The 27,195-nt window shown below is 29.5% G+C and overlaps 1 protein-coding gene across 1 annotated transcript in view; it reads left to right on the top strand.

The window, feature by feature from the left end:
• Positions 1-27,195, top strand: part of Sox15 (Sox box 15 transcription factor) — an 81,047-nt gene that overhangs the window by 51,340 nt on the left and 2,512 nt on the right. Inside the window, exon 2 of the mRNA XM_075311225.1 lies at positions 11,990-12,897. Coding sequence (XP_075167340.1) covers positions 11,990-12,897 — 908 coding nt within the window. The remainder of the gene's footprint in view (positions 1-11,989; positions 12,898-27,195) is intronic.

The following is a 27,195-nucleotide window of genomic DNA, read 5'->3' as shown; positions in this document are numbered from 1 at the left end:
CAATGTGTCAATTCGAAGACGACAAAGACGAGTCCTAGTTTCACATTTCCAAATAGATTTCATTCAAATGACACCGCCAATGAACTTCATTTCCAGTTCCTCAGAATGCCAATGAGGGAAATGTGTTGAAAGGACATACCAACGGGAATGCCACAAACATCACAAAATAACTCCCATTCATTGGGGCCATAAATACCGTAGTAGCATATCATCATCAGCATGCTGGGCTGGATGAGTAAATGGTTGATCAGCTTACCGACCGACCGACCGACCGGCTGGCTGGCTGCTGGATGGGATTTAGTTGGGACTTTCGTTTCGCCTTGGTGCCCAATATTGTCTGGACAGTGTCATCATCGCATTTCACATTTCGTATACGATGCAGGGGACACATTTAGTTGTGAATTTGCGAATTCGGCATTGCGCATACATTTTATTTTTGGCAAATTCCAAGAAGGCTGTATTTACTACGAATTGTGTAGTCGTCGTCGACGTCGTTGATGATGAAGAGTATGAAAAACGCGGTAATGCCGAAGAAGATGTGTCGCATAAACGTTTGTGGTGTTGTTACTATCGTTAGTTTAGTTATGCCCCACTATCGGCTGCCGTCAGATAGCTGCTGGTGCTGATCTTGCGGTTTATTCAAATGCCTTTTTGGATGTTTTAGGAAATGCCCAAAACAAACCGCTCCCTACTCTATCACTACTTGTCATACACTTAGAGAAATGGAATGTTTTAATTTAATGCTAATTGGTTATAATGACGAAGAGAGTTATATTCGTTGTTTGATGAAACTAAGGGCGTTTTCGTTTCGCAAAAAATATGTTGCCTTGGTGTTACACTACTTTTTTCCTCATTGTATTTTCGCCCAAATGATAGTGCAATTAAGGCATTAAATGAAATTAAAGGAATAGAATTATTTTGTGAGTGACTCTTTTATTCAAGAAAACGAAATAAGTCGCACGAGCTAAAATCAAAGGAATGCGCGTAGGGTGCACTCGAGCCAAAAATAACCTACCAAAATTTTGAGAAAATTCTAACAAAAAACTTTCAATAGAAAATTTCGCCAAAATTTTATTTCTATACAAAAATTTCTATGGAAAAAAACTAATACGGAAAAATGCTTAAAAATATGGCTTCCATCTAAAGGTTAGGTGGCAGCCCGATGTATCAGGCTCACTTAGACTATTCAGTCCATTGTGATACCCCATTGGTGAACTTCTCTCTTATCACTGAGTGCTGCCCGATTCCATGTTAAGCCCAATGACAATGGACCTCCTTTTTATAGCCGAGTCCGAACGGCGTTCTACATTCCAGGGAAACCACTTAGAGAAGCTTTGAAACCCTCAGAAATGTCACCAGCATTACTGAGGTGGGATAATCCACCGCTGAAAAACTTTTTGGACATTTTGACAATAATTTCTCTGAGAATAAAAAGTTAAAATAAATTTTCTCTAGGAATAAAATTTCCACCAAATTTTCTCTAGGAATGAAATTTCGACAAAATTTTCTCTAGGAATAAAATTTTGGCAACAATTTCTCTAAGAATAAAATTTTTGACAAAATTTTCTGTGGGAATAAAATGTTGACAAAATTTTCTCTAGGAATGAAATTTTAACAAATTTTTTAGAAATAAAATGTTAAAAATATTCTCTAGAAATTTTCCTATAAATATGAAAAAATTTTCTCTAAGAATAAAATTTGACAATTTTTTTTTGAAATGAATGCTCTCACGGAATAAAATTTTGAAAAACTATTCCCTACGAATTTTCCTATGAAAATTTTGAGAAAAGTTTCTCTAGGAATAAAATTTTGGCTAAAATTTCACTGAGAATAAAATTTTTGACAAAATTTTTTCTGGGAATAAAATTTTTGACAAAATTTTCTCTAGGAATAAAATGTTGATAAAATTTTCTCTAAGAATACAATTTTGACAAAATTCTCTCTAAGAATGAAATTTTGACAAAATTTTCTATAGAAATGAAATTTTTACAAAGTTTTCTATAAAAATAAAACTTTAGCTAAAATCTTTATGAAAAAAATTTTGGCAAACATTTCTCTGAGAATAAAAAGTTACAAGAAATTTTCTCTGGGAATAAAATTTCCACAAAATTTTCGCTAGGAATTTCGACAAAATTTTCTTTAAGAATAAAATTTTTGACAAAATTTTCTCTTGGAGTAAAATGTTGACAAAATTTTCTCAAGGAATGAAAATTTGACAAAATTTTTTTAGAAATAAAATGTTGGAAAAATATTCTCTAGGAATTTTCCTATAAAAATGTTGACAAAATTTTCTCTAAGAATAAAAATTTGACAACATTTTCTATAGAAATGAATGTTCTCATGGAATAAAATATTGAAAAAATATTCTCTAGGAATTTTTCTATGAAAATTTTGACAAAATTTTCTCTAGGAATAAAATTTTGGCTAAAATTTCACTGAGAGTAAAATTTTTTACAAAATATTTTCTGGGAATAAGGATAAAATTCTCTAAAGATAAAATTTTGACAAAATTTTCTCTAAGAATAAAGTTTTGACAATTTTTTTCTACAATAATATAATTTTGACAAAATTTTCTCTAGAAATGAAATTTTGACAAAGTTTTCTCTAGAAATAAAATTTTGAAAAAATATTCTCTAGGAATTTTCCTATGAAAATTTTGTGAAAATGAATAATAGGAATAAAATTTTGACAATAATTTCTCTGAGAATAAAAAGTTAAAAGAAATTTTCTCTACGAATAAAATTTCCATTTCGACAAAATTTTCTTTAAGAATAAAACTTTTTACAAAATTTTCTCTGGGAATGAAATTTTTACAAAATTTTCTTTGAAATAAAATTATGAAAAAATATTCTCTAGGAATTTTCCTATGAAAATTTTGACAAAATTTTCTCTAGGAATAAAATTTTGGCAACAATTTCTCTAAGAACAAAATTTTTTACAAAATTTTCTGTGGGAATAAAATGTTGACAACATTTTCTCTTGGAATAAAATGCTGACAAAATTTTCTCTAGGAATTAAATTTTGACACAATTTTGTTTTTAGAAATATAATGTTGGAAAAATATTCTCTAGGAATTTTCTCTGGGAATGAAATTTTAACAAAATTTTTTACAGAAATAAAATTTTTGACAAAATTTTCTCTGGGAATGAAATTTTGACAAAATTTTCTTAGAAATAAAATTTGGAAAAAAATATTCCTTAGGAATGTTCCTATAAAAATGTTGACAAAATTTTCTCTAAGAATAAAAATTCGAAAAAGAAAGAAATTAAATTTTTACAAAGTTTTCTATAAAAATAAAATTTTAGCTAATTTTTTTAGGAATACAATTTTGGCAAAAATTTCTCTGAGAATAAAAAGTTAAAAAAAATTCTCTAGGAATAAAATGTCCACAAAATTTTCTTTAGAAATAAAATTTTCATAAAATTTTAGCTAGGAATGAAATTTTAACAAAATTTTCTCTGGGAATAAAATGTTGACAACATTTTCTCTAGGAATAAAATGTTGCCAACATTTTCTCTTGGAATAAAATGCTGATAAAATTTTCTCTAAGAATAAAATTTTGACAAATTTTCTCTAAGAGTAAAAATTTGACAAAATTTTCTATAGATATGAAATTTTTACAAAGTTTTTTATAAAAATAAAATTTTAGCTAATTTTTTTAGGAATAAAATTTTGGCAAAACTTTCTCTGAGAATAAAAAGTTGAAAATTTTTTCTCTAGGAATAAGATTTTCTCTGGCAATGAAATTTTGACAAAATTTTCTTAGAAATAAAATTTGGAAAAAATATTCCTTAGGAATTTTCCTATAAAAATGTTGACAAAATTTTCTCTAAGAATAAAAATTTGACCAAATTTTCTATAGAAATGAAATTTTTACAAAGTTTTCTATAAAAATAAAATTTTAGATAAATTTTTTAGGTTATTGTTGTTTTTGATCTCAGCTTAAAGCCATGCATTGACTAAACTACAAGTGTAGCTTAACCAACAGAGGAAAAATATGCTTGTCAAATTTATTTGGGCAAAGCCCTATAGACTGCAAGATGGTTGGATGTACAGCTGTTTCGGAATTACCACATTCCTCATCAGCATCCTCTACTTGCAGCAAAACTATCAACCAATTATCAGAATAAATTCGGGTAATTCACTCAACCCAAAGTGAAATGCACTTGAACCTTCCGAAAAAGGGTTTAATAGTCGGCTACTGCCTATTTAGGAATACAATTTTGGCAAAAAATTCTCTGAGAATAAAAAGTTAAAAAAAAAATTCTCTAGGAATAAAATGTCCACAAAATTTTCTCTAGAAATAAAATTTTCACAAAATTTTATCTAGGAATGAAATTTTAACAAAATTTCCCCTTGGGAATAAAATTTTGACAACATTTTCTCTAGGAATAAAATGTTGACAACATTTTCTCTAGGAATAAAATGCTGATAAAATTTTCTCTAAGAATAAAAATTTGACAAATTTTCCCTAGAAATAAAATTTTTGAAAAATATTCTCTAGGAATTGTTTCTATAAAAATGTTGACAAAATTTTTTCTAAGAATAAAATTTTGACAAAATTTTCTATAGAAATGAAATTTTTACAAAGTTTTCTATTAAAATAAATTTAACTAAATTTTTTATAAAGTCTATATTAAGTCTATATCTTCAAAAAATGGAATTATCGTTTTAGGTCACACTATTAAAGTCCATTGCTAACAAGTTCTCCCTATTTCAATATGTAGACATTTTACCATATTGGTACAAGCTACAAATTTTTAAAACTGGACACATTTATTATTCAAGGGATATGTATACATCCAAATAAATTATCGCTATTAGGAGTAATCATAAAATAATAAATAAACTTCTAAAATAAAATAATAAATTTTAAAATTTTTTTCTCTAAGAATAAAATTTTGAGAAAATTTTCTCTAAGAATGAAATTTTGACAAAATTTTCTCTAGAAATGAAATTTTGACAAAGTTTTCCCTAAAAATAAAATTTTGAAAAAATATTCTCTAGGAATTTTCCTATGAAAATTTTGTGAAAATGAATAATAGGAATAAAATTTTGACAATAATTTCTCTGAGAATAAAAACTTTAAAGAAAATTTCTCTACGAATAAAATTACCACAAAATTTTCTCTAGGAATGAAATTTCGACAAAATTTTCTTTAAGAATAAAATTTTTGACAAAATTTTCTCTGGGAATGAAATTTTGACAAAATTTTCTTTGAAATAAAATTTTGAAAAAATATTCTCTAGGAATTTTCCTATGAAAATTTTGACAAAATTTTCTCTAGGAATAAAATTTTGGCAACAACTTCTCTAAGAATAAAATTTTTGATAAAATTTTCTGTGGGAATAAAATGTGACAACATTTTGTCTTGGAATAAAATGTTGACAAAATTTTCTCTAGGAATTAAATTTTGACACAATTTTTTTTAGAAATATAATGTTGGAAAAATATTCTCTAGGAATTGTCCTATAAAAATGTTGACAAAATTTTCTCTAAGAATAAAAATTTGACAAAATTTTCTATAGAAATGAAATTTTTACAATGTTTTTTATAAAAATAAAATTTTAGCTAATTTTTTTTAGGAATAAAATTTTGGCAAAAATTTCTCTGAGAATAAAAAGTTGAAAAATTTTTCTCTAGGAATAAAATTTTCTCTGGGAATGAAATTTTGACAAAATTTTCTTAGAAATAAAATTTGGAAAAAATATTCCTTAGGAATTTTCCTATAAAAATGTTGACAAAATTTTCTCTAAGAATAAAAATTTGACAAAATTTTCTATAGAAATGAAATTTTTACAAAGTTTTCTATAAAAATAAAAATTTGATCAAAAGCTGCAAAGTAAAATTTTTTATATGGTAGTTGTTTGGTAAAATTTTCTTCAAATTTGGAAGATTATTTTTGGTTCGAGTGGCAACTGTGATCCCGGTTGCCACTCATATTGTAAAATTTCGTGCAATATGTAACCCTCGCGATCTCTTGAAATACACGATAACACAGTTATCTCCTACACCATCATACGCAGGTCTGCCAGTACGAGATCATGTAGTTTTGCCGTTTTAGCCCCCATGGCGATATTGATAAGTCACCTTTCTCCGCTACGTAGTCTGACTTAAAGACCCGGAATAACCTTGTACTCTGTTCAGTAATCCGCCTGCGACCTTATTTATTTGTCTAATATTTTTTAAAAACGTTTCCTCTAACAATTTTCCAAGTGTATTATTCTTGTGCATATTGGCATATCCTACTATTGGTCCCTGTATAATTCTTTCATTTCCACCGTAGATCCGTTTTGTATGACTGTCTGTCTGTCTGTCTTATACATATATGTCCACCCTTTGTTCGGTCATTTGTCCGTCCTTCCACATTTGAGTACAAGTAATGTTCTAGTGTGTGTGTATGTGTTTTGTGTTTATTTGCCGGTCGGCAAATACCGTTGCGGTATTCACTTTGATGATGACAATAGCTGCACGCGCCCAATTTACATTTACGAGTACCGAGTATGTCTACCGAAAACCAATGTTAAGCGAATTTTTCACTAAGCTTGGTAATATATATTCTTTGGTTAGCAGCGGCGGCAGTTACCGCCAATGGTTAGCCAACTTAATAACAACAATAACAACAACAGCAAGCAACCATCATAAACGAGTGCTTAAAGGCAGGCTCCATTCTTTAAACGGGACAATCACAACCCAACAGTCAGCCAGCCAGCCAGCTAGCTAGCTAGCCATCCAACGAAGGAACATTCGTTTGTCGCCTTCTCCAACGAAGGCGAAGGTGCCCGTAAAATACTTGGTAGCGAACAGCACCAGCAAAAGTCTCCGAAAAGTAATGCCGATCGTGGTCGTCTTTGCCTTAGTTGCACTCGTTGGTAGTTGTGGTCAACAAAGAGAGCTCCAGTTAAACTCCACCAACAACCAACACAACACTTGAATTTGTTTATGTTTAGTTCGATCAGTTCCTCGGTACTCCTTGGTGTGCATGTGCTTATGCATGTCGCTGACGATAGTGTCTGTGATGGAGAATTTTTCTCGTTCAATTTCAATATTTAAGGATAAACTGTCAATATGTCTACTTTAAATACATATATTTAGTGAACCTATAAATCGTTAACTGTCGTCAGTTGCCACGGTTTTTAGATTCCTTCCTTTTTTCCTTAGCTTGGTCATACATTGGACTACTCTGTTTTTCTTTTTTTTTGGGGGGAGCATGGACGTAGCTTAGAGAAGATGATGTTATTAGGGAGTTATATTTAAAGTTTCGTTGGAATTTAAAATAATCTGAGCTCTCTTAAAACTTAGTAATTTAATTTAAAAAGGCTTAATTATATGCTGCACCACTCTGTGGGTAAGGTCATTTTAATACATAAGTTTGTAACACCTGCGAGAAGTTCACCAATGTGGTATCACAATGGACTGAATAGTCTAAGTGAGCCTGATACATCGGGCTGCCACCTAACCTAATCTAACCTAACCTAACACCTGCTGTCTTTGGCAATAATGGTCAGTACTGTCTCCTGAGTGGATTAAGCAATGCCCGGCCATCCATCATCCCCTGACTCAGTTTTACGATTTTTTAGTTGGTATACACTCTCAGAAAAAAGTAAAGAAAAATTTCTCTAGCCGATATAATTCTATTTTAGCTTATAACAATTATTTTATTTTGGTTAAATTTTACAACATAAGAGAACATTTTCCTTGACTTAATTATTTTTGCTTATTTAAATGACATGAAAAAAAAAACCTAAAAAATATATACAAATTATTTACACAATTTTACAAAATTAGAAATTAAAGAATGTACAGGGTGGCTTATTTTTATTTTATAATTCATATAATTTTATTGTTCAAAAGCAAAAAAATTATTGTTCAAAAGCAAAAAATTTTATAGTTTGCTATATCGATGCAAAGACTTTTGCCACTCTTCCATGGGTTTTTTGTTATATATATGACCGCATAATTCTACAAGTATCTAACACTTCGAAATCAAAAAATAAAATCAAACAATGTTTTATGGAAATATTATTTTGACAAAATTTTCTATGGAAATAAAATTTTGATGAACATTTTTAACGAAATAAAATTTTTGCAAAATTTTTTATAGAAATAAAATTTTGACAAAGTTTTCCATTCGGCTTAAAACCATGCATTGACTAAACTACAAGTGTAGCTTAACCAACAGAGGAAAAGAATGTCTGTCAAATTTATTTGGGCAAAGCCCTATAGACTGCAAGATGTTTACAAAATTTTCTATAGAAATAAAATATTGACAAAATTTTCTATAGAAATCATAGAAATAAAATTTTGACAAAATTTTCTAAGAAAATCAAATTTTGTCAAAATTTTTCTAAGAAAATCAAATTTTGTCAAAATTTTCTATGAAAATCAAATGTTGACAAAATGTTCTATGAAAATCAAAATTTGACAAAATTTTCTATAGGAACAGAAATTTGCAGAAATTTTTCTGTTGAAATAAAGTTTTGACAGAATTTTCTATAGAAATCAAATTTTGGCAAAATTTTCTATGCAAAACTTTTCTAAAGAAATAACATTTTGCCAAAATTTTCTATAGAAAAAAAAAGTTGACAAAATTTTCTATGGAAATAAAATGTTGAGTTTTTTTATGGAAATCAAATTTTGACAAATTTATCTATGGAAATAAAATTTTCCCAATGTTTTCTGGGGGAATAAATTTTTGATAAAATTTTCTAAAGAAATAAAATGTTGACAAAATTTTCCATAAAAGTCAAATTTTTACAAAATTATCCATGGAAATATAATTTTGACAAAATTATCTATAGAAATAAAAGTTTGCAAAATTTTTCTATAGAAATAACATTTTGTAAAATTTGTCTAAAGAAAAAATGTTGACAAATTTTCTATACAAATAAAATTTTGACAAAATTTCCTGTGGAAGTAGAATTTTAACAAAAAATTCTATGGAAACAACATTTTCTATAGAAATAAACTTCTTACAAATTTGTCTATAGAAAAACAAGTATATACGGCCGTAAGTTCGGCCAGGCCGAATCTTATGTACCCTCCACCATGGATTGCGTAGAAACTTCTACGAAAGACTGTCATCCACAATCGAATTACTTGGGTTGTGGTATCTTAAAACTTCTTAACATGGTTTTCTAAATTGTGAGTTAGTCCATACGTGGTATATATTAGACACAAAAGGTATGTATAGGTAAGTCTACAAATAATTACGAAACGATATGGACTTTTGCACAATAGTTAGAGAACCAGAATTGAAATATGAGGGTCGCTTATATGGGGACTATATATAATTATGAACTTTATATGGACCAATTTTTTGTGATTGGGGATCGATTTATCTGAGGGCTATATATAACTATAGACCGATATGGACCTAGTTAGGCATGGTTGTTAGCGGCCATGTACTAGCACAATGTACCAAATTTCAACTGACTCGGATGAAATTTGCTCCTCCAAGTGGCTCCAAAACCAAATCTCGGGATCGGTTTATATGGGGGCTATATATGATTATGGTCTGATATGAACCACTTTTTGCATGGTTGTTAAATATCATATACTAACATCACGTACTAAATTTCAACCAGATCGGATGAATTTTGCTTCTCCAAAAGGCACCGGAGGTAAAATCTGGGGATCGGTTTATATGGGGGCTATATATATATATATTTATGGAACGATTTCGACCAATTTTTGCATGGGTGTTTGAGGCCATATATTAACACCACGTACATAATATCAACTGAATCAGATGAATTTTGGATTTCCAAGAGGCTCCGGAGGTCAAATCTGGTGATCAGTTTATATGGGGGCTATATAATTATGCACCGATGTGGACCAATTTTTGCATGGTCATATACTAACACCATGTACAACATTTCAGCCGGATCGGATGAAATTTGCTTCTCTTAGAGGCTCCGCAAGCTAAATCGGGGGATCGGTTTATATGGGTGCTATATATAATTATGCACCGATGTGGCCCAATTTTTGCATGGTCATTAGAGACCATATACTAACACCATGTACCACATTTTAGCCGGATCGGATGAAATTTGCTTCTCTTAGAGGGTCTGCAAGCCAAATTTGGGGGTCCGTTTATATGGGGGCTATACGAAAAAGTGGACCGATATGGCCCATTTACAATACCATCCGACCTACATCAATAACAACTACTTGTGCCAAGTTTCAAGTCGATAGCTTGTGTCGTTCGGAAGTTAGCGTGATTTCAACGGACGGACGGACGGACATGCTCAGATCGACTCTGAATTTTACCACGACCAAGAATATATATACTTTATGGGGTCTTAGAGCAATATTTCGATGTGTTACAAACGGAATTTTATACCCTCCACCCATCCTATGGTAGAGGGTATAAAAAACTTAACAAATCTTTCTATGAAAATGAAATTTTCACAAAATTTTCTATTAAAATCAAATTTTGACAAAAGATTCCATGGAAGCAAAATTTTGAAGAATTTTTTTAAGGAAATAAAATTTTGACAAAATTTTCTATAGACATTACATTTTGACAAGATTTCCTATAGAAATCATAGAAATAAAAATTTCGCAAAATTTTCTATGAAAATCATATTATGGCAAAATTTTCTATGGAAATCAAATTTCGACAAAAATTTTTATAGAAACAGAAATTTGGAGAAATTTTTCTGTAGAAATAAGATTTTGATAGAATTTTCTATGGAAATAACATTTTGAAAAAATTTTCTATGGAAATAAAATTTTGAATAAATTTTCTATGGAAATAAAATTTTAACAATATATTCTGTAGAAATAAAATTTAGATAAAATTTTAACAAAATATTCTAAAGAAATAAAATTTAGATAAAATTTTCTATAGAAATAAAATTTTGATAAAATTGTCTATGGAAGTAAATTGTTCACAAAGTTTTCTGTGGAAATAAAATTTTGATAATTTTTTCTAAGGAAAGAAAATGTTCACAAAATTTTTCATAAAAATCAAATTAAAAAAAATGGCAATCAAGTTTTGAAAAAATTTTGTATGCAAAACTTTTCTACAGAAATAAAATTTTGGCAAAATTTTCTATAGAAATAAAAAGTTGACACACATAATAAAATGGTTGAGTTCTTTCTATGGAAATAAAATTTTGACAAAATTATCTATGGAAATAAAATTTTGACAAAGTTTTCTGGTGAAATAAAATTTTCTAAGGAAATAAAATGTTGTCAAAATTATCTATAAAAATAAAAGTTTCTCTATAGAAATAAAATTTTACAAAAAATTATATGTCTACAATAAAATTTTGACTAAATATTCTATGGAAATCAAATTTTGGAAATTTCTATAGACTTCAAATTATGATAAAAATTTCTATGGAAATGAAATATTGACAAAGTTTTCTATGAAAATTAAATTTTCACAAAAGTCCAACAGATTGAGGTCCGGAAATGATAGTAACCAGATTAGGTTGCAACAAATATCCTTCACCCTATAAGAATGAAATTAATTTTGCTTATTAATTGTTTTTACTTTGTTTGAGTTGTATGCCGTTTAATTTAGTTTAGCTAAAATTGATTATGTACAGCTTAATTTTAATAAAGTATGAAATTTTTTCATCATTATTTAAAAATAATTAATATATTTTTCACTTTGGTTTAATTTTAATTTGGCTTAAATTTAATAGGAATATAGTATTTAAACTTTAATGTTAAACATATAATTTAGTTTAGTAAATATTTAATCAATTAAAATTAATTTTTATTATATTTAATTAATTATTATTAAGTTTTATTAATTTTTATTAAATTTAATTAATAAAAATTGAAATCTGTTTTAACTTCTATTTTATTTAACTACGCCTCTGCTCACACGAGTATTGGTGCTTCTGTCCTCTATCAAGTAAATTTATACCTAAAATAATAAAAATACATATCGAACTAAACTCCTGTACTTGACTTGTTTTTTTTTCATTCCATTTCATTTCTTTCTTCTTCTTTTTTCATCTATTTTTAGTTCGAAAAAATACAATTCACCCATAAATCGTACCCCTGAATATCAGAACACCAGTACCGGCGGCAGTGGTGGCGGTGGTGACTTACACGATCAACCAACATCATTACTTGCCGATGGACGCTTAGGTTCCATGCATGAAGCGACAGCATCCAATAGTGGCGATATAGCCTCCTATCAATATCGTCATGGCAGTGAGCATTCCTCGTCCAGTCTGCACTCACCGGTGGTGGTGCATCATTCAACATCTCGATCAACACCCACCCACAATAGTAGCTATGATGGCGCTGAACAGCATATGGCGCAAGATGCTCATAGTGTTGTTGTATCATTACCTTTAACCTCCCAATGTCACAATTCGGTGATAATGTCGAATTCGTATATGGCCTCAACACCGTCACCAGTGCCACCAGCACATCAGCAGCAGCAACAAATGCAACAACAACAACAACATTTAATTGGCACCAGTATGCCTGGATCAATGTTGGCCAATAGTAATAGTAGCCCATCATCGTCGTCCACAGCAACAATGCTGAATAAATATTTGACACATCCGAATATGATGTCCATAGCCATGTCTTCGGATAACGAAGATTATGGTGGCCATCATTTGGGTACTGGTGGCCCCTCTGTATTGGGGCCCGGACATCAATCCAGCCTAATGGATAGCCCCATGTGGGCTTATGACTATAAGGGGGAGTTACGTGCCGCCAATGCCAGTTATCTGGATCGCCACAAATTAGTCAACGAAGTCAAATTTCGAGCTGTCGCTAACAATCAGTCCAAATGTGCCAAAGAAGCAAGAATACGAAGGCCCATGAATGCCTTTATGGTATGGGCAAAAATCGAACGAAAGAAACTGGCCGATGAAAATCCAGATCTTCACAATGCCGATTTAAGTAAAATGTTGGGTAAGTTGACATTTTTTTTTTACTTTCGGAATCTATGAGGAAATTTCTCAATGAGTTGTGCGGACTTTGATCAAAAATCATTTTCGTTTAATACCTCATTTAGAAGTGAAGAAATATACTGAAGAAATATATGAAAAATATCTTTAACAATCTTATGAGGTGGTCAAACTGAACCAGAGATGGTCCGAATGAATATTTTTTCTCTTTTTGACTCTGCCGCCATTAAGTTGGCTCATCTCGACTGAAATATAGCCGTAAATAAATCAATAAAAATTACAAGAATTTTACCATTTTCTCTCAAAAAATTAATCTTTCAACCCAGATTGGTTGTACGATTAATCTCATAACGGTTGGGATACTTTTAGTTGGAGTAGACTTATTTGCGTAGTCAGGCAGTCGCCGCCGGCAAAAATTGTGTACCAGACACTGCCAAAATTTGTAGGCTTCATCTCATATCTACTATATAAAAATACAGTGATGCCAATTCGGTGCTTTTAGCACTAAATTTAGTGCTTTTTGATTTCCAAAAATCACCAAATTGCCTTTTTAGAGCCTTTTCAAAAAAAGCACCAACTTGGTGCTTTCTGGCATTTTCATTTAGTGCTTCACGCAGAGAAGAAACATGATTGTCACAATCATATTCGAAGAGCAAAATAATATGAAAGCAGCTATTTTTGCGGCGACCATGTAACATTTTAACCTGCAACCATGTTGGCTCAGTGAACATGGTTCTAAGAAAAATACAATTGTCCTCAAGGCCGTATTCAGGGGGGGGGGGGATGAGGGGGATCAAACCCCCCCCGAAATGAATGAATATTTTTATATAAATAAATATATATTTTTAGCTGCATAGAAAAATCTTATCGAAGATGTTGAAGGAAAGCTGAAGGTTTTATTTTGAAAACGCTTACCTATAAAACTTGCACAAATCCTAGAATACTAGTTGAAAAGCCCGTCAAACGACAAATTGTTTTTGTTCTCGTACCACAAATTTCATTTTTGGAAAATGTTTTTCGGCTTTTTATGTGTGTTTGTTGTTCTTTTTGTGGACATGACTCGCTTTGTTTGGCCATAGCAACAACAACGAAACAGCCAAACACATATGTGTAAATGAAATGGCGCAAAACCTGCGAAAAGAACCTGCCTAATTCAGCGATGGAAGCACTTGGAGAGTGCAATAAAGAGATATTTCCAAACGTGCATATTCTTTTAAAAATTTTGGTCACTTTGCCAGTAACTCAGGGATGGAAAATACAATTTTTAAGAAAGTACAAAAAAGGTATTTTTTGAGCGGAAAGGTACTTTTTACTAAATTTCAACAAAAATTTCACTGGAAGATTATTGTCAAGAGACTGAATTTTAAAGAAAATAAAATTTTGAAAAAATTTTCAATATAAATAAAATTTTGCAAAAATTTTTTATAACCTGCTATCATACAAAAACCTTTTTTCGGAAGGTTCGGAAAGGTTTATTGGTTAGGTTTATTGTTAGGTTTAATGAACTGCCTGAATTTATTCTTATAATTGGTTGATAGTTTTGCTGCAAGTAGGGGATGCTGATGAGGAATGTGGTAATTCCGAAACGTGCGTCCATCCAACCATCTTGCAGTCTATAGGGCTTTGCCCAAATAAATTTGACAACAATTCTTTTCCTCTGTTGGTTAAGCTACACTTGTAGTTTAGTCAATGTATGGCTTTAAGCTGCAATAAAAAAACAACAACAATGCTTAAAGAACAAAACCAACAATAACAAAACGAAGGGAAATAAAATTTTGCAAAAAAATTCTATAGAAAAAAACTTTTGCAAAATTTTTTCTATAGAAATAAAGTTTTGCAAAAATTTCCTATAGAAAAAACATTTTTACAAAATTTTCAATTGAAATAAAATTTTGACAAAATTATCTATAAAAATAAAATTTTGCAAAAATTCTATATAGAAATAAAATTTAGACAACATTTTCTACCGAAATAAAAAATTGATAATATAGAATCGCATTCTTTTTTCGACTAAAACATTCTTGAAGTTCAATAAAATCCTGTTTTTGACTATATCTTTTACAAAATCGAGATTTTCTTCCCACACACCCAGAAAAAAGTGACCTCTTCTTTAAGTTAAAATGAACTTATTGTGAAGAAAATTGAACTTCGTATAGCGCCAAAGACATTTTTATTTGTTTGAACGATATGATTTTCGTAGCAATTAGGTAGAATGCATTCCATATATTAGTTAACATTTTCCTATATTTATGTACAACTATACTACAGAATGAAAAAAATTAACTGAATTGCATTCATATATGGAATGATTTTATTGAACATTCTTCATTCATTTGGATAAATCTTACATATTTGTGGTAAACCTATTACTTCAAAATCAGAACTGCTTATCTTCGTTTTTAAATAGAATTTTATTTATTTATATAGGCAATTTTTTCTTCAATAAAAGACATGTTTTATTAATATATTAAATATATTTATTTAGAATCAACAGCATCAACTGGCCTTGAAATATTAAAACACATTTTTTCTTCTTCTAGTACCTTTCACTTTGAATAAGTTGCCGCTAGCAATTTTGTCCACCTTTTACAATTTCAATACCTACAAATATAAACAAAAAATTTTAAACCAATTTTTTCAAAAAAGGTTAGCGTCACTGAATATTACCATGATAATCCAAAATGAAGTCGAATGAAGGGGTGGTTATTCTGCTGGTGTTTTCTTTTTTTATAAACCAATTTTCAAAAAACGAAAATTTTTCTCACAAATTTAAAATAACAAATATTTTATATATTTTATTTGTTTTTTATTATATTATATTTATTTTTTAACAATCTCTCCGTATACCATAACAACGCGATTCCAACTAAAAAACAACCCACGCGCAAACATATCGATGACAGGTATCGATTACAGGTAGATAAAATAAATGTAGGAAATTTTCCTATATTCTAATAAGTGTGTTTCCTTACGTTTTGAAAGGATTGAATACTTCATAGTAGGAATATAAATAAATAAATAAATTTATCATTTTATAAGAAAATTTACTAAATTTGAAGAAACTTGGTTTTAGTTAGCTTTTTGTTTATTTTTACGAATGCTTTGTTATCAGTGAATAAAATTTTCTTGTTCAGTAGTAAATTCTTATACCCAGCGAAGAAAACAGTATTAGTAAAATTACATGCCTTATTCTAGTTAATGAACTATTCCTAACTGCTTTCAGTTTAGGATTTTTTTACTGAAACAAATAAATTTTATTATTTGACACAAAAATTTAACTGAATAGAAATAAAATGGCTAAACTAAATTGATGAACATTTTTTCCTTTAATTTCGAAGACACTTTTTTCTGGGTGCATGAACATGTCTGTTTTGCCATATTTGTAAAAGACTATTAGCAAATAAGGTTGATAAAGACTTTCTCAAAATATTAAAATATTTTGCCAAAGCTATTGTACCATAAATCTGTCTACAAAAATGTCTACACAAAAGGTACTAAATCATTCGCGGGGGTACTACGGTACTGACCGGGGTGAAAAAGTATTGAAAAAAAGTACTTTAGTACTGCATTTTCCATCCCTGCAGTTACTACGTGCTCATCCGAACGTTCATTTTCAAAAATGAAGACATTAAAGACGTATCTTAGAAATTCGACTGGCCAGAGTAGACTCAATGGATTGGCATTAATGTCGGTTCATCGGCGAATAAATGTGCCGACTGAAGAAGTCATTGATTTATTTGCTGCCCAAAAAGCCCGTCGGCTCAATTTAATATTATAACAAGTAAGTAAAGTAGAAAGTCGGGCGGGGCCGACTATATGATACCCTAAACCACTCTTACTGAATTAGTAATCATAAGCATTTGTGGGGTAACATTGATATAGGTCTGGGAGATAAACCGCAGTTGCATATTTAAGAAAATTAAGGGGTACATTTTAGTGGGTGCTTTGTCTCAATCTGACTAAACGAACTCACAGTCAGTGTTGCCAGGGAAAGTGTTCGGTTTGCCCTACAGGACAAAAAAATTCCCTACTTTCCCATACATTCCCAAACAATTTTCCTTACAATATTTTTCGTTAAATTTCAACAAATTTTACAAAATAAAAATGGTTCTAAGAACTTTATTATCTTAAAACGTGAAAATGCAACGTATATAACCTAGAAAATAAATTTGTATTACCACCACGATTGCCAGAGTTGGTAGAATTCAACCAAAAAGTAGTAATTTTAATTGTTAAATCTCTATAGAAATAAAATTTTGGAAAAAGTTTCTATAAACTATTTTTTTGAGAAATTTTTCTATAAAAATAAAATTTTGGTAAAAAATTCTATAGAAATAAAATCTTGAGAAAAAATTCCATAGAAATAAAATTTTGAGAAAAATTTTTATAGAAATAATATTTTGAAAAAAAAAAATCTATAGAAATAAAAAATTCTATAGAAATATTTGTTTGGTAGATTTGTGGTAATCTTCAAATTTGGTTAGATTGTTTTGGTACGAGTGGTAACTGTTGTTACCACACATTATTAAAGATTAAGCCTTGCCGGCTTCTAATTTCCTCCTCTAGAGCCACCAAAATGTAAAAATTATTACAAAATATCCCTATATTGTGGCCCTACGTCCCTACCAGACGCTAAATATTAGACAAAACCCACATATAGGGAATTTCCCCTACTTCTAGCTACACTGGCTGTAGTTGATATTGCAACTACGGAGTTAGTATGCCACTAATATTGAACCCATTATTAAAAAAAGAGAAAATCGCTCAATTAGTGTGGGTAATAAATACAAATTTGTAAAAATCGAGCAATATTCTAATGTAAGAGCTACAAATACGTATAAATACGATCGGCTAGTACATCAAAATTTGAAATTTGAATAACATTGGTTATTAAATAAGAGTATTATGGCCAAATTTGGGAAAATCGGGCGATACATATATATGAGAGCTATATCTAAATCTGAACCGATTTGGATGAAATTTTGCAGACTTGAAGGGCGATGGAAAAGATTACTTTTTGCCAAATTTGGTGACGATCCGTTAGAAAAAAACGCGCAACGTGACCCCATTTGTCGAAATCGGGCGATACATATATATGGGAGCAATATCTAAATTTGATCCGATTTCTTCCAAATTCAATAGCGTTCGTCCTTGTGCCCAAAACCCTCCCTGCACCAAATTTTATCAAAATCGGTTAATAATTGCGACCGGAATCCTGTGAACAACAAATACATGGACAGACGGACGAACGGACGGACGGACGGACACCAAGCGCTAGATCGACTCAGGAGGTGATTCTGAGTCGATCGGTATATATTTTATGGGGTCTAAAATCAATATTTCTGGTAGGCACATTTTTTGGCCGATATTGTATACATACCTTTGCATAAATAAAATTTTCTACACATGAGATTATATGAATATTTTTTTTAAAGTTGAACCCCCCCCCGAATTAAAATCCTGGCTACGGCCTTGATTGTCCTCGTCTAAAATGTTATTATATTGATAAAAAGAAATTTGTTTCTATTAAAAGACAATGGTCACGATCCAAAATGTTATGTTATTCGTCAAAATGTTTTTCTTCTAGTTAAAAGAACATGGTCACAACCTAAAATGTTTTGATTTTTATGAAAAAACTTTTTTCGTCGTCGAAAAAAGGACGCCACTTGAGAAAAGAAAACACTAAATCAACTTTATTTATTTGTTTTTATTTATTTATAAACTAATTCATTGTTTATTTGTATTTATAATGTCGTGCAAGCAAACATCACATATTTTTACACACTCTAGTTTGGTTCAATTTCAACAATAAGTAATCATTCCATATTTACTTCGTGCCCATCAAACGTACAAACGCAGACATCATGTGACTGCAAATAAAAATAAATTATATCATATATCATAATGCAGAACAAAAACCAGGTACATTCTTCTCAATTACACTTTCCTTTTTTGTATTCACATAAAACCATGTGCCATTTCTGAATAAATAAATTAACACAAAACACAATACTTCCGTATTCTCCGTCCATTCCAAGAAACAATCAACACACGACTGACGCGCAAAATGAAAATCGTGTGTACCTGCTCAATGTTTTTATAAAATTCTTGTCGCTGCAAAAATATTAAAAAAATAAATGGTCACGAAAACAATGTACATGGTCTTTATGGCCATGTAATGGTTGTAGACATGTCTATACGTAAACTATAAAAATACTTTTTTCTCTGCAAAAAAGTAAAAAAATGAATGGTCAGGTACATGATTTTCCTGACCATATAATGGTGTCAAATTCTATCATTTAAATAATAGAACATGTTTGCGGCATTTGAGAACCATTTAAATGCTTATTGCCAACATATATTTTTCTCCGCTCGAAAATTATTTTTACAAAGACAAAATACATGGTTTTCGCGACAATTACATACTCTAAATAAGCATTAAATGGATGCGGCAACCATGTCCAAACATATTTTTTCTGTGCGTGTTTTGGTGCTTTTTTATACCCTCCACCATAGGATGGGGGGTATATTAACTTTGTCATCCCGTTTGTAACACATCGAAATATTGCTCTAAGACCCCACAAAGTATATATATTCTGGGTCGTGGTGAAATTCTGAGTCGATCTAAGCATGACCGTTCGTCCGTCTGTTGAAATCACGCTAACTTTCGAATGAAACAAGCTGGCGACTTGATACTTGGCACAAGTAGTTGTTATTGATGTAGGTCGGATGGTATTGAAAATGGGCCATATCGGACCACTTTTACGTATAGCCCCCATATAAACCGACGCTCATATTTCGCTTGCGGAGCCTCTTGGAGGAGCAAAATTCATCCGATCCGGATGAAATTTGGTACATGATGTTTGTATGTGGTATCTCATAACCATGTAAAAATTGGTCCAAATCGGTCCATAATTATATATAGCCCCCATATAAACCGATCCCCAGATTTGGCTTGCGGAGCCTCTAAGAGAAGCAAATTTTTTCCGATCTGGCTAAAATTTGGTACATGGTGCTAGTATATGGTCTTTAACAAACATGCAAAAATTGGTCCACATCGGTCCATAATTATATATAGCCCCCATATAAACCGATCCCCAGATTTGGCTTGCGGAGCCTCTAAGAGAAGCAAATTTCATCCGATCCAGCTGAAATTTGGTACATGGTGTTAGTATATGGGTTCTAACAACCATGCATAAATTGGTTCACACCGGTCTTAATTATATATACCTCCATTTAAACCGATCGCCAGATTTGACCTCCGGAGCTATTGGAGGAGCAAAATTCTCCGACCTGGTTGAAATTTGGCACTTGGTGAAATTTGGTATATTGCGCTAGTATATGACCGCTAACACCCATACCAAAATTGGTCCATATCGGTCTATAGTTATATATAGCCGATCCCCAAAAATAATCTACCAAAATCTTATTTCTATAGAAAATTTTGTCAAAATATTTCTCTATAGAAAATTTTGTCAAAATTTTATTACTATGGAAAATTTTCTCAACATATATTTTATTACTATACCCATCACAACTTATGATTACTGGTGGTACCTTCAACTTTTGTGGAAGTGGAAAATCTTACTCAGACTTCACATCATTGTTGTTGTTGTTGCCATCAATCCTTGTATTTGCTTTCTTCGGTTGTTGCTATTCTGTTTGGTACAAAAACTAATAATTTAGCTCATATTTAAGTGGGAAGAATTCCCCAGTCCTTCATTGGATTTTATTTCTATCGAAAATTTTGTCAAAATTTTATTGCTATAGAAAATTTTTTCAAACTGAATTATTTACGTATTTAGTCGATCTTTTTTGGTTTAATATATACCCCGTATGGACTATCTTACAATTTAAAAGACGGTGTTAAGAAGTTTTAAGATACCTTGCCATCGGCAAGTGTTACCGCAACCCAAGTAATTCGATTGTGGATGACAGTCTTTAGTAGAAGCTTCTACGCAATCCATGGTGGAGGGTACATAAGATTCGGCCTGACCGAACTTACGGCCGTATATACTTGTTCAATTTGAAAAGTTTTGAGTTTAATTGACGATATATTTTCATATAAAAATTCGGATTCGGAAAAATTCGGATTCAAACGGATCAAGGTGTGCACTTGAATAGAGGTTCAGAATTTCATAAAATTAAAAATGCGTCAAATCAATAAACAAAAATTCTATAATACATCTTTGGAATTTTTTTTTAGTAGAGCATTGAATTTTAGCTGTCTTTAGTAGTTTTTGTAGTGGGGGTGGTATGTTAGAAGTTATATTTTTGGTGCTTTTTGCCCTTCGGGAGTTGGCATCACTGTAAAAATATGTTGGGGTTTCCTTCCTGACGCAATAACTCCAGAACGCACGAACCGATTTCCACGGTTTTGCATTCGTTGGAAAGGTCTCGGGCTCCGTAAGCAAAGAAAGAAAGAAAAGTTTCAACGGAAAAGCGGGAAAATCTTTTTTTATATACAGCGCCCTCTCTGATGCAATTCCACACATGATCCGATTTCCACTTCCCTTGCCCGACTTTTTCAAAATTGGGCCAAAGTTCTCCGATTTGGGTGAAATTTCCAAGGAAGGTTAGGGGTGATGTCTAGACAAAGACCCGCTACTTTATTTTTCGATATTTGGTCGCGGAGGTGGACCACCCCTTTATACGGTTTTTGTTTAAAATAAAAACAAAAAACAAAAATTCGCTGATTTACTTGAGATTTACAGAGAACACGCCGTTAGGTTATGCATTTATTATGGGTACCTGATTTTTTTCATATTTGGACTTGCCCGACTTTTTGAAAATGCTTGATATTTTAAGGGAAGGTTAAAGAGGGCGTCTAGGCAAATAACAGCTACTTTATTTTTCGATATTTGGTCGAGGGTGGGCCTCCCGTTTGTCCGACTCTTTTTTAAAGTAAAGTAAAAAACTACAATTTTTTGACCTATTGAAAATTTACGGAGAACTTGGGGCAGATTATGAAATTTATATGAGGTATATGATTTTTTAATATTTGGTCGGGGAAAAATAAAAGGGCACAGGGATACCTAATTTCTCCTCAAATACATACCGTGAAACAATTAAACTTTTCCAATTTACTTGAAATTTGTAGAGAATGTTGGTAGGTTATATTATTATAATGGAAATCTGATTTTGTGATATTCGGAAGGGAAGAGGGGCCTCCCCTTGCCCTGCTGTTTATAAATTGGGCTTATCATTTCTTTGAGATTTTTTGGGACGTCTACACAATATACGCTATATCATTTTTCGATATTGGGACGGGGAAGGAGACCTCCTCTAAAACTGAAAAAAATCTATAATTCTCAAGTTTACTTGAAATTTACAAAGGCCGTAGGGGAAGGTTATGAAATCAATATGGTATACTTGATTTTTGGGTTTTTGGCTAAGAACCTTCGGCTTGCCCCACACTATGAAACTTGAAGGAAAGTTTACAGATTTTCTTGGAATTTGCAGAGAAAGTGACGTACCTTTATGTTACAAAAAATTAAGCAAAATCTAACCTTCTCCGATTTACTTGAAACTGGGAGAAGATGATTAAATTTATACAGGGTACATGATTCTTCGATGTCTGGTTGGGGAAGGGGAATAGTGAAGTTGGGTAGTTTGCAAAATGAATATAGGAGCGATTTTTTGAAAATAGAAAGTAGAGGATTGTCGATAAATGGCAACTCGGTACATACATTTATGATTATTCCACAGGCTTCTGTCATACCTTTTTAAGTAAAAATCTTTAATTTACATGAAGTTGACAGGCAACGTAAAGGGTGCTTCATTTTCCGGTGTATATTTGGCAAAGTGTCCAACACTTTAACAAATGTTAATATGTTAATATAATTTTTAAGTTCTTTTACTTTTTCCGATTTATTGGACGGTATGTTGAGGAGAAGTAAATTCACACCAAATGTAAAAGATTGTTCAACGATTTGAATGCAGAAAAATTTAAAAAAAAAATGGTTGAAAGGGAACACCCCCTACCCGACGTTTGTTAAGCCTGTCCGTTCTACATCTGCATAACCGCCCTTTTTCTGTATATAAACGAAAAATCAAGTAGTTCGATTTTTTTGAAATTTGTGTGGAAACCATGGAGTGATTAATCATTACTTCAGTTTTTGTGCCAGACTTCCCCTGACCCTACTCTTTAAAAGAGTTCAAATATTTTCGAATTGGTTTTCAGATCGAAGGATATGGTTGACTAAGTTAACGAAAATATGCTTCGGAAGGCGCAGCGAAGCCGGACGGGTTACGCTGGTACCTTTATAAAAGTACTAAATGTCGGCAGCTTAAATTGGATTTCGAATTATTTGTTTTTTTTTTTTTAAGTTTTTAATTAAAATTTTGTGGTTACTATACAAATGTTTTTTTCTTTGAATGAAATGTTTTATTATTTTGTTTTTCAAATTTTTTCAGTATTATATATTATTATCTCTCGTATTAGTATCAATTTTTGGGGTATATAAATATCCCTTTAAATGTAAATGTGCCGAATTCTAAATGTCAATTTTAGTTAGAACCAACAAGGGAAAGATACTACTTCTGCAAAAAAGGACAATAGAAATTTTATCAAAATTTTATTTCCATGTTGTCAACATTTTATTTCTACAGAAAGTTTTGTCAAAACTTTATTTCTAAAATTTAAATTTACATCAAAATTTAATTTCCATAGAAAATTTTGTCAAAACTTTATTTCTATAGAAAATTTTGTCCAAATTTTATTTCTATAGAAAATTTTGTCAAAATTTTATTTCTATAGAAAATTTTGTCAACATTTTATTTCTATAGAATTTTGTTTATCAAAATAAAACATTTTGTAAAAATTTTATTTCTACAGAAAATTTTGTCAAAATTTTATTTCTATAGTATATTTTGGCAAAATTTTTATTTCTATAGAATATTTTGGCAAAATTTTTATTTCTATAGAAAATTTTGGCAACATTTTATTTCTATAGAAATTTTTGGCAAAATATTATTTCCATAGAAAATTTTGTCAAAATTATATTTCTATTGAAAATTTTGACAAAATTTTATTTCTATAGAATTTGTTGTTAATATTTTTTTCTATAGAAAATTGTATCAAAATTTTATTTCTGTAGAAAATTTTGTCAAAATTTTATTTCTATAGAAAATTTTGTTAAAGTTTTATTTCTATAGAAAATTTTGTGAAAATTTTATAGAAAATTTTGTCAACATTTTATTTCTATAGAAAATTTTGTCAAAATTTTATTTCTATAGAATTTGTTGTTAATATTTTATTTCTATAGAAAATTGTATCAAAATTTTATTTCTGTAGAAAATTTTGTCAAAATTTTATTTCTATAGAAAATTTTGTCAAAATTTTATTTCTATAGAAAATTTTGTTAAAGTTTTATTTCTATAGAAAATTTTGTCAACATTTTATTTCTATAGAAAATTTTGTCAACATTTTATTTCTATAGAAATTTGTTTATCAAAATTTTATTTCTATAAAACATTTTGTAAACATTTTATTTCTACAGAGAATGTTGTCAAAATTTTATTTCTATAGAATATTTTGGCAAAATTTTAGTTCTATAGACAATTTTGGCACAATTTTATTTTCATAGAAAATTTTGTAAAAATTTTATTTCTATAGAAAATTATGGCAAAATTTTATTTCTATAGAAAATTTTAGCAAAATTTGAATTCAGCAATGTCTTTAAAAATAGATTTCGATTTATTGGTACATTGGTGTAGTAACAAATCGAAATCTAAAAATAAGATTAAGGGATTGTAAAGTTATACGAAAAGATGATGCACAGTGCGGGTGAAAAATGGTTAAATTTGGGAAGAATAATTCTCGTATGTAAATTTCATAAGAAATTAACATAAAAGAACCAAATTGAATCATCTCACCCGGCCAGATCTCGCTAAAGACTATGGAAATGTGTAGTGGCCAACACTGAAACATATATGTATAGTCAGTCTTGCGAGATGGGTATCTGGCATTTTCTTTTCCGTAACTTAATTATGTCAATTCCCTTAATCTTCCTGTCCAATAAGCTCGAATAAATATTGTAATAATTTCTAAATTTTATTTCTATAGAAAATTTTGGCAAAATTTTATTTCTATAGAATTTTTTGTTAATATTTTATTTCTATAGAAAATTTTATCAAAATTTTATTTCTATAAAAAAATTTCTTAAAATTTTATTTCTATAGAAATTTTTGTCAAAATTTTATTTCTATAGAAATTTGTCTATCAAAATTTTATTTCTATAAAACATTTTGTAAAAATTTTATTTCTACAGAAAATTTTCTCAAAATTTTATGTCTATAGGAAATTTTGTCAAAATATTATTTCTATAGACAATTTTAGTCAAAATTTTATTTCTATAAAAAATTGTAACAAAATTTTATTTTAATAGAAAATTTTGTCAAAATTATATTTCTATAGAACATTTTGGCAAAATTTTATTGACAAAAATAATAATTTAATTTTTTTATAAAATATTTCGGCAAAATTTTATTTCTATAGAAAATTTTGTGAAAATTTTATTTCTATAAAAAATTTTGTTGAAAATTTTTTTCATAGAATATTTTGTCTAAATTTTATTTATTTAGAATATTTTGGCAAAATTTTAGTTCTTTACAAAATATTGGCAAAATTGTATTTCTATAGAAAATTTTGGCAAAATTTTATTTCTACAGACAATTTTGTCAAAATTGTATTTCTATACAAAATTGGGTTAAAATTTTATTTCTTTAGAACATTTCATCAAAATTTTATTTCTATAGAAAATTTTGTCAAATTTTTATTTCTTTAAAAAATGGTGTCAAAATTTTATTTTGATAGAAAATTTTGTGAAACATTTATTTCTATAGAAAATTGGGTTAAAATTTTATGCCTATAGAAAATTGTGTCAAAATTTGTTTTGTTTCGAATTTATTTCGACATAAGCCGGTTATCATGTAAAACCCTTTTTCGGAAGGTTCAAGTGTGGTTTACTTTTGGGTTTAGTAAACTGCCTGAATTTATTCTGATAATTGGTTGATAGTTTTGCTGCACGTAGAGGATGCTGATGAGGAATGTGGTAATTCCGAAACGTGCGTCCATCCAACCATCTTGCAGTCTATAGGGCTTTGCCCAAATAAATTTGACAAACATTCTTTTCTTCTGTTGGTTAAGCTACACTTGTAGTTTAGTCAATGTATGGTTTTATGCTGAAATAAAAAAACAACAACAATGCTTAAAGAACAAAACCAACAATAAAAAAACAAAACGAATGGAAAATTTTATTTCTATAGAAAATGTTTGTCAAAATTTTTTTCTGTGGGAAATTTTGGCAACATTTTATTTCTATAGAAAATTTTGTCAAAATTTTATTTCTATAGAAAATTTTGTCAAAATTTTATTTCTATAGACAATTTTGACAAATTTTTATTTTAATAGTAAATTTTATCAAAGTTTTATTTCTATAGCAAATTTTATCAAAATTTTATTTCTATAGAAAATTTTGTCAAAATTTTATTTCTTTAGAAAATGTTGTCAAAATTTTATTTCTATAGAAAATTTTATTTCTATAGAAAATTTTGACAAACTTTTATTTTAATAGAAAATTTTATCAATGTTTTATTTTTATACCAAATTTTTTCAAAATTTTATTTCTATAGAAAATTTTGTCAAAATTTTATTTTTATAGAAAATTTTGTGAAACATTTATTTCTATAGAAAATTGGGTTAAAATTTTATGTCTATAGAAAATTTTGTCAAAATTTTATTTCTATAGAAAATTTTTGTCAAAATTTTTTTTCTATAGGAAATTTTGGTAAAATATTATTTCTATAGAAAATTTTGTCAAAATTTTATTTCTATAGAAAAATTTGTCAAAATTTTTTTTCTATAGAAAAATTTGTCAAAATTTTATTTCTATAGAAAATTTTGTCAAAATTTTATTTCTATAATAAATTTTTTCAAAAATTTATTTCTATAGAAAATTTGGCAAAATTTTATTTGTATAGAAAATTTTCTCAACATTTTAAATCTATAGGAAATTTTGCCAAAATGTTATTTCTATAGAAATTTTGTCAAAATTTTATTTCTATAAAAAATTGTGGCAAAATTTTATTTTAATAGAAAATTTTATCAAAGTTTATTTCTATAGAAATTTTTGTCAAAATTTTATTTCTATAGACAATTTTATCAACATTTTATTTCTATATAAAATGTTGTCAAAATTTCTCTCTGCACTTATGATAAAGACTTCAAGAAATAAGGTTAGATATAGTACACAAATAACTCCCTTGATATACTCCCTTATTTTATAACCCCTTTTATGGA

This window comes from Haematobia irritans, chromosome 5 (assembly GCF_050003625.1).
Source record: "Haematobia irritans isolate KBUSLIRL chromosome 5, ASM5000362v1, whole genome shotgun sequence".
Taxonomy (NCBI): Eukaryota; Metazoa; Arthropoda; class Insecta; order Diptera; family Muscidae; genus Haematobia; species Haematobia irritans.
The sequence above is the reverse complement of the archived record's forward strand: the minus strand, read 5'-3'. Positions and strand labels throughout refer to the sequence as shown.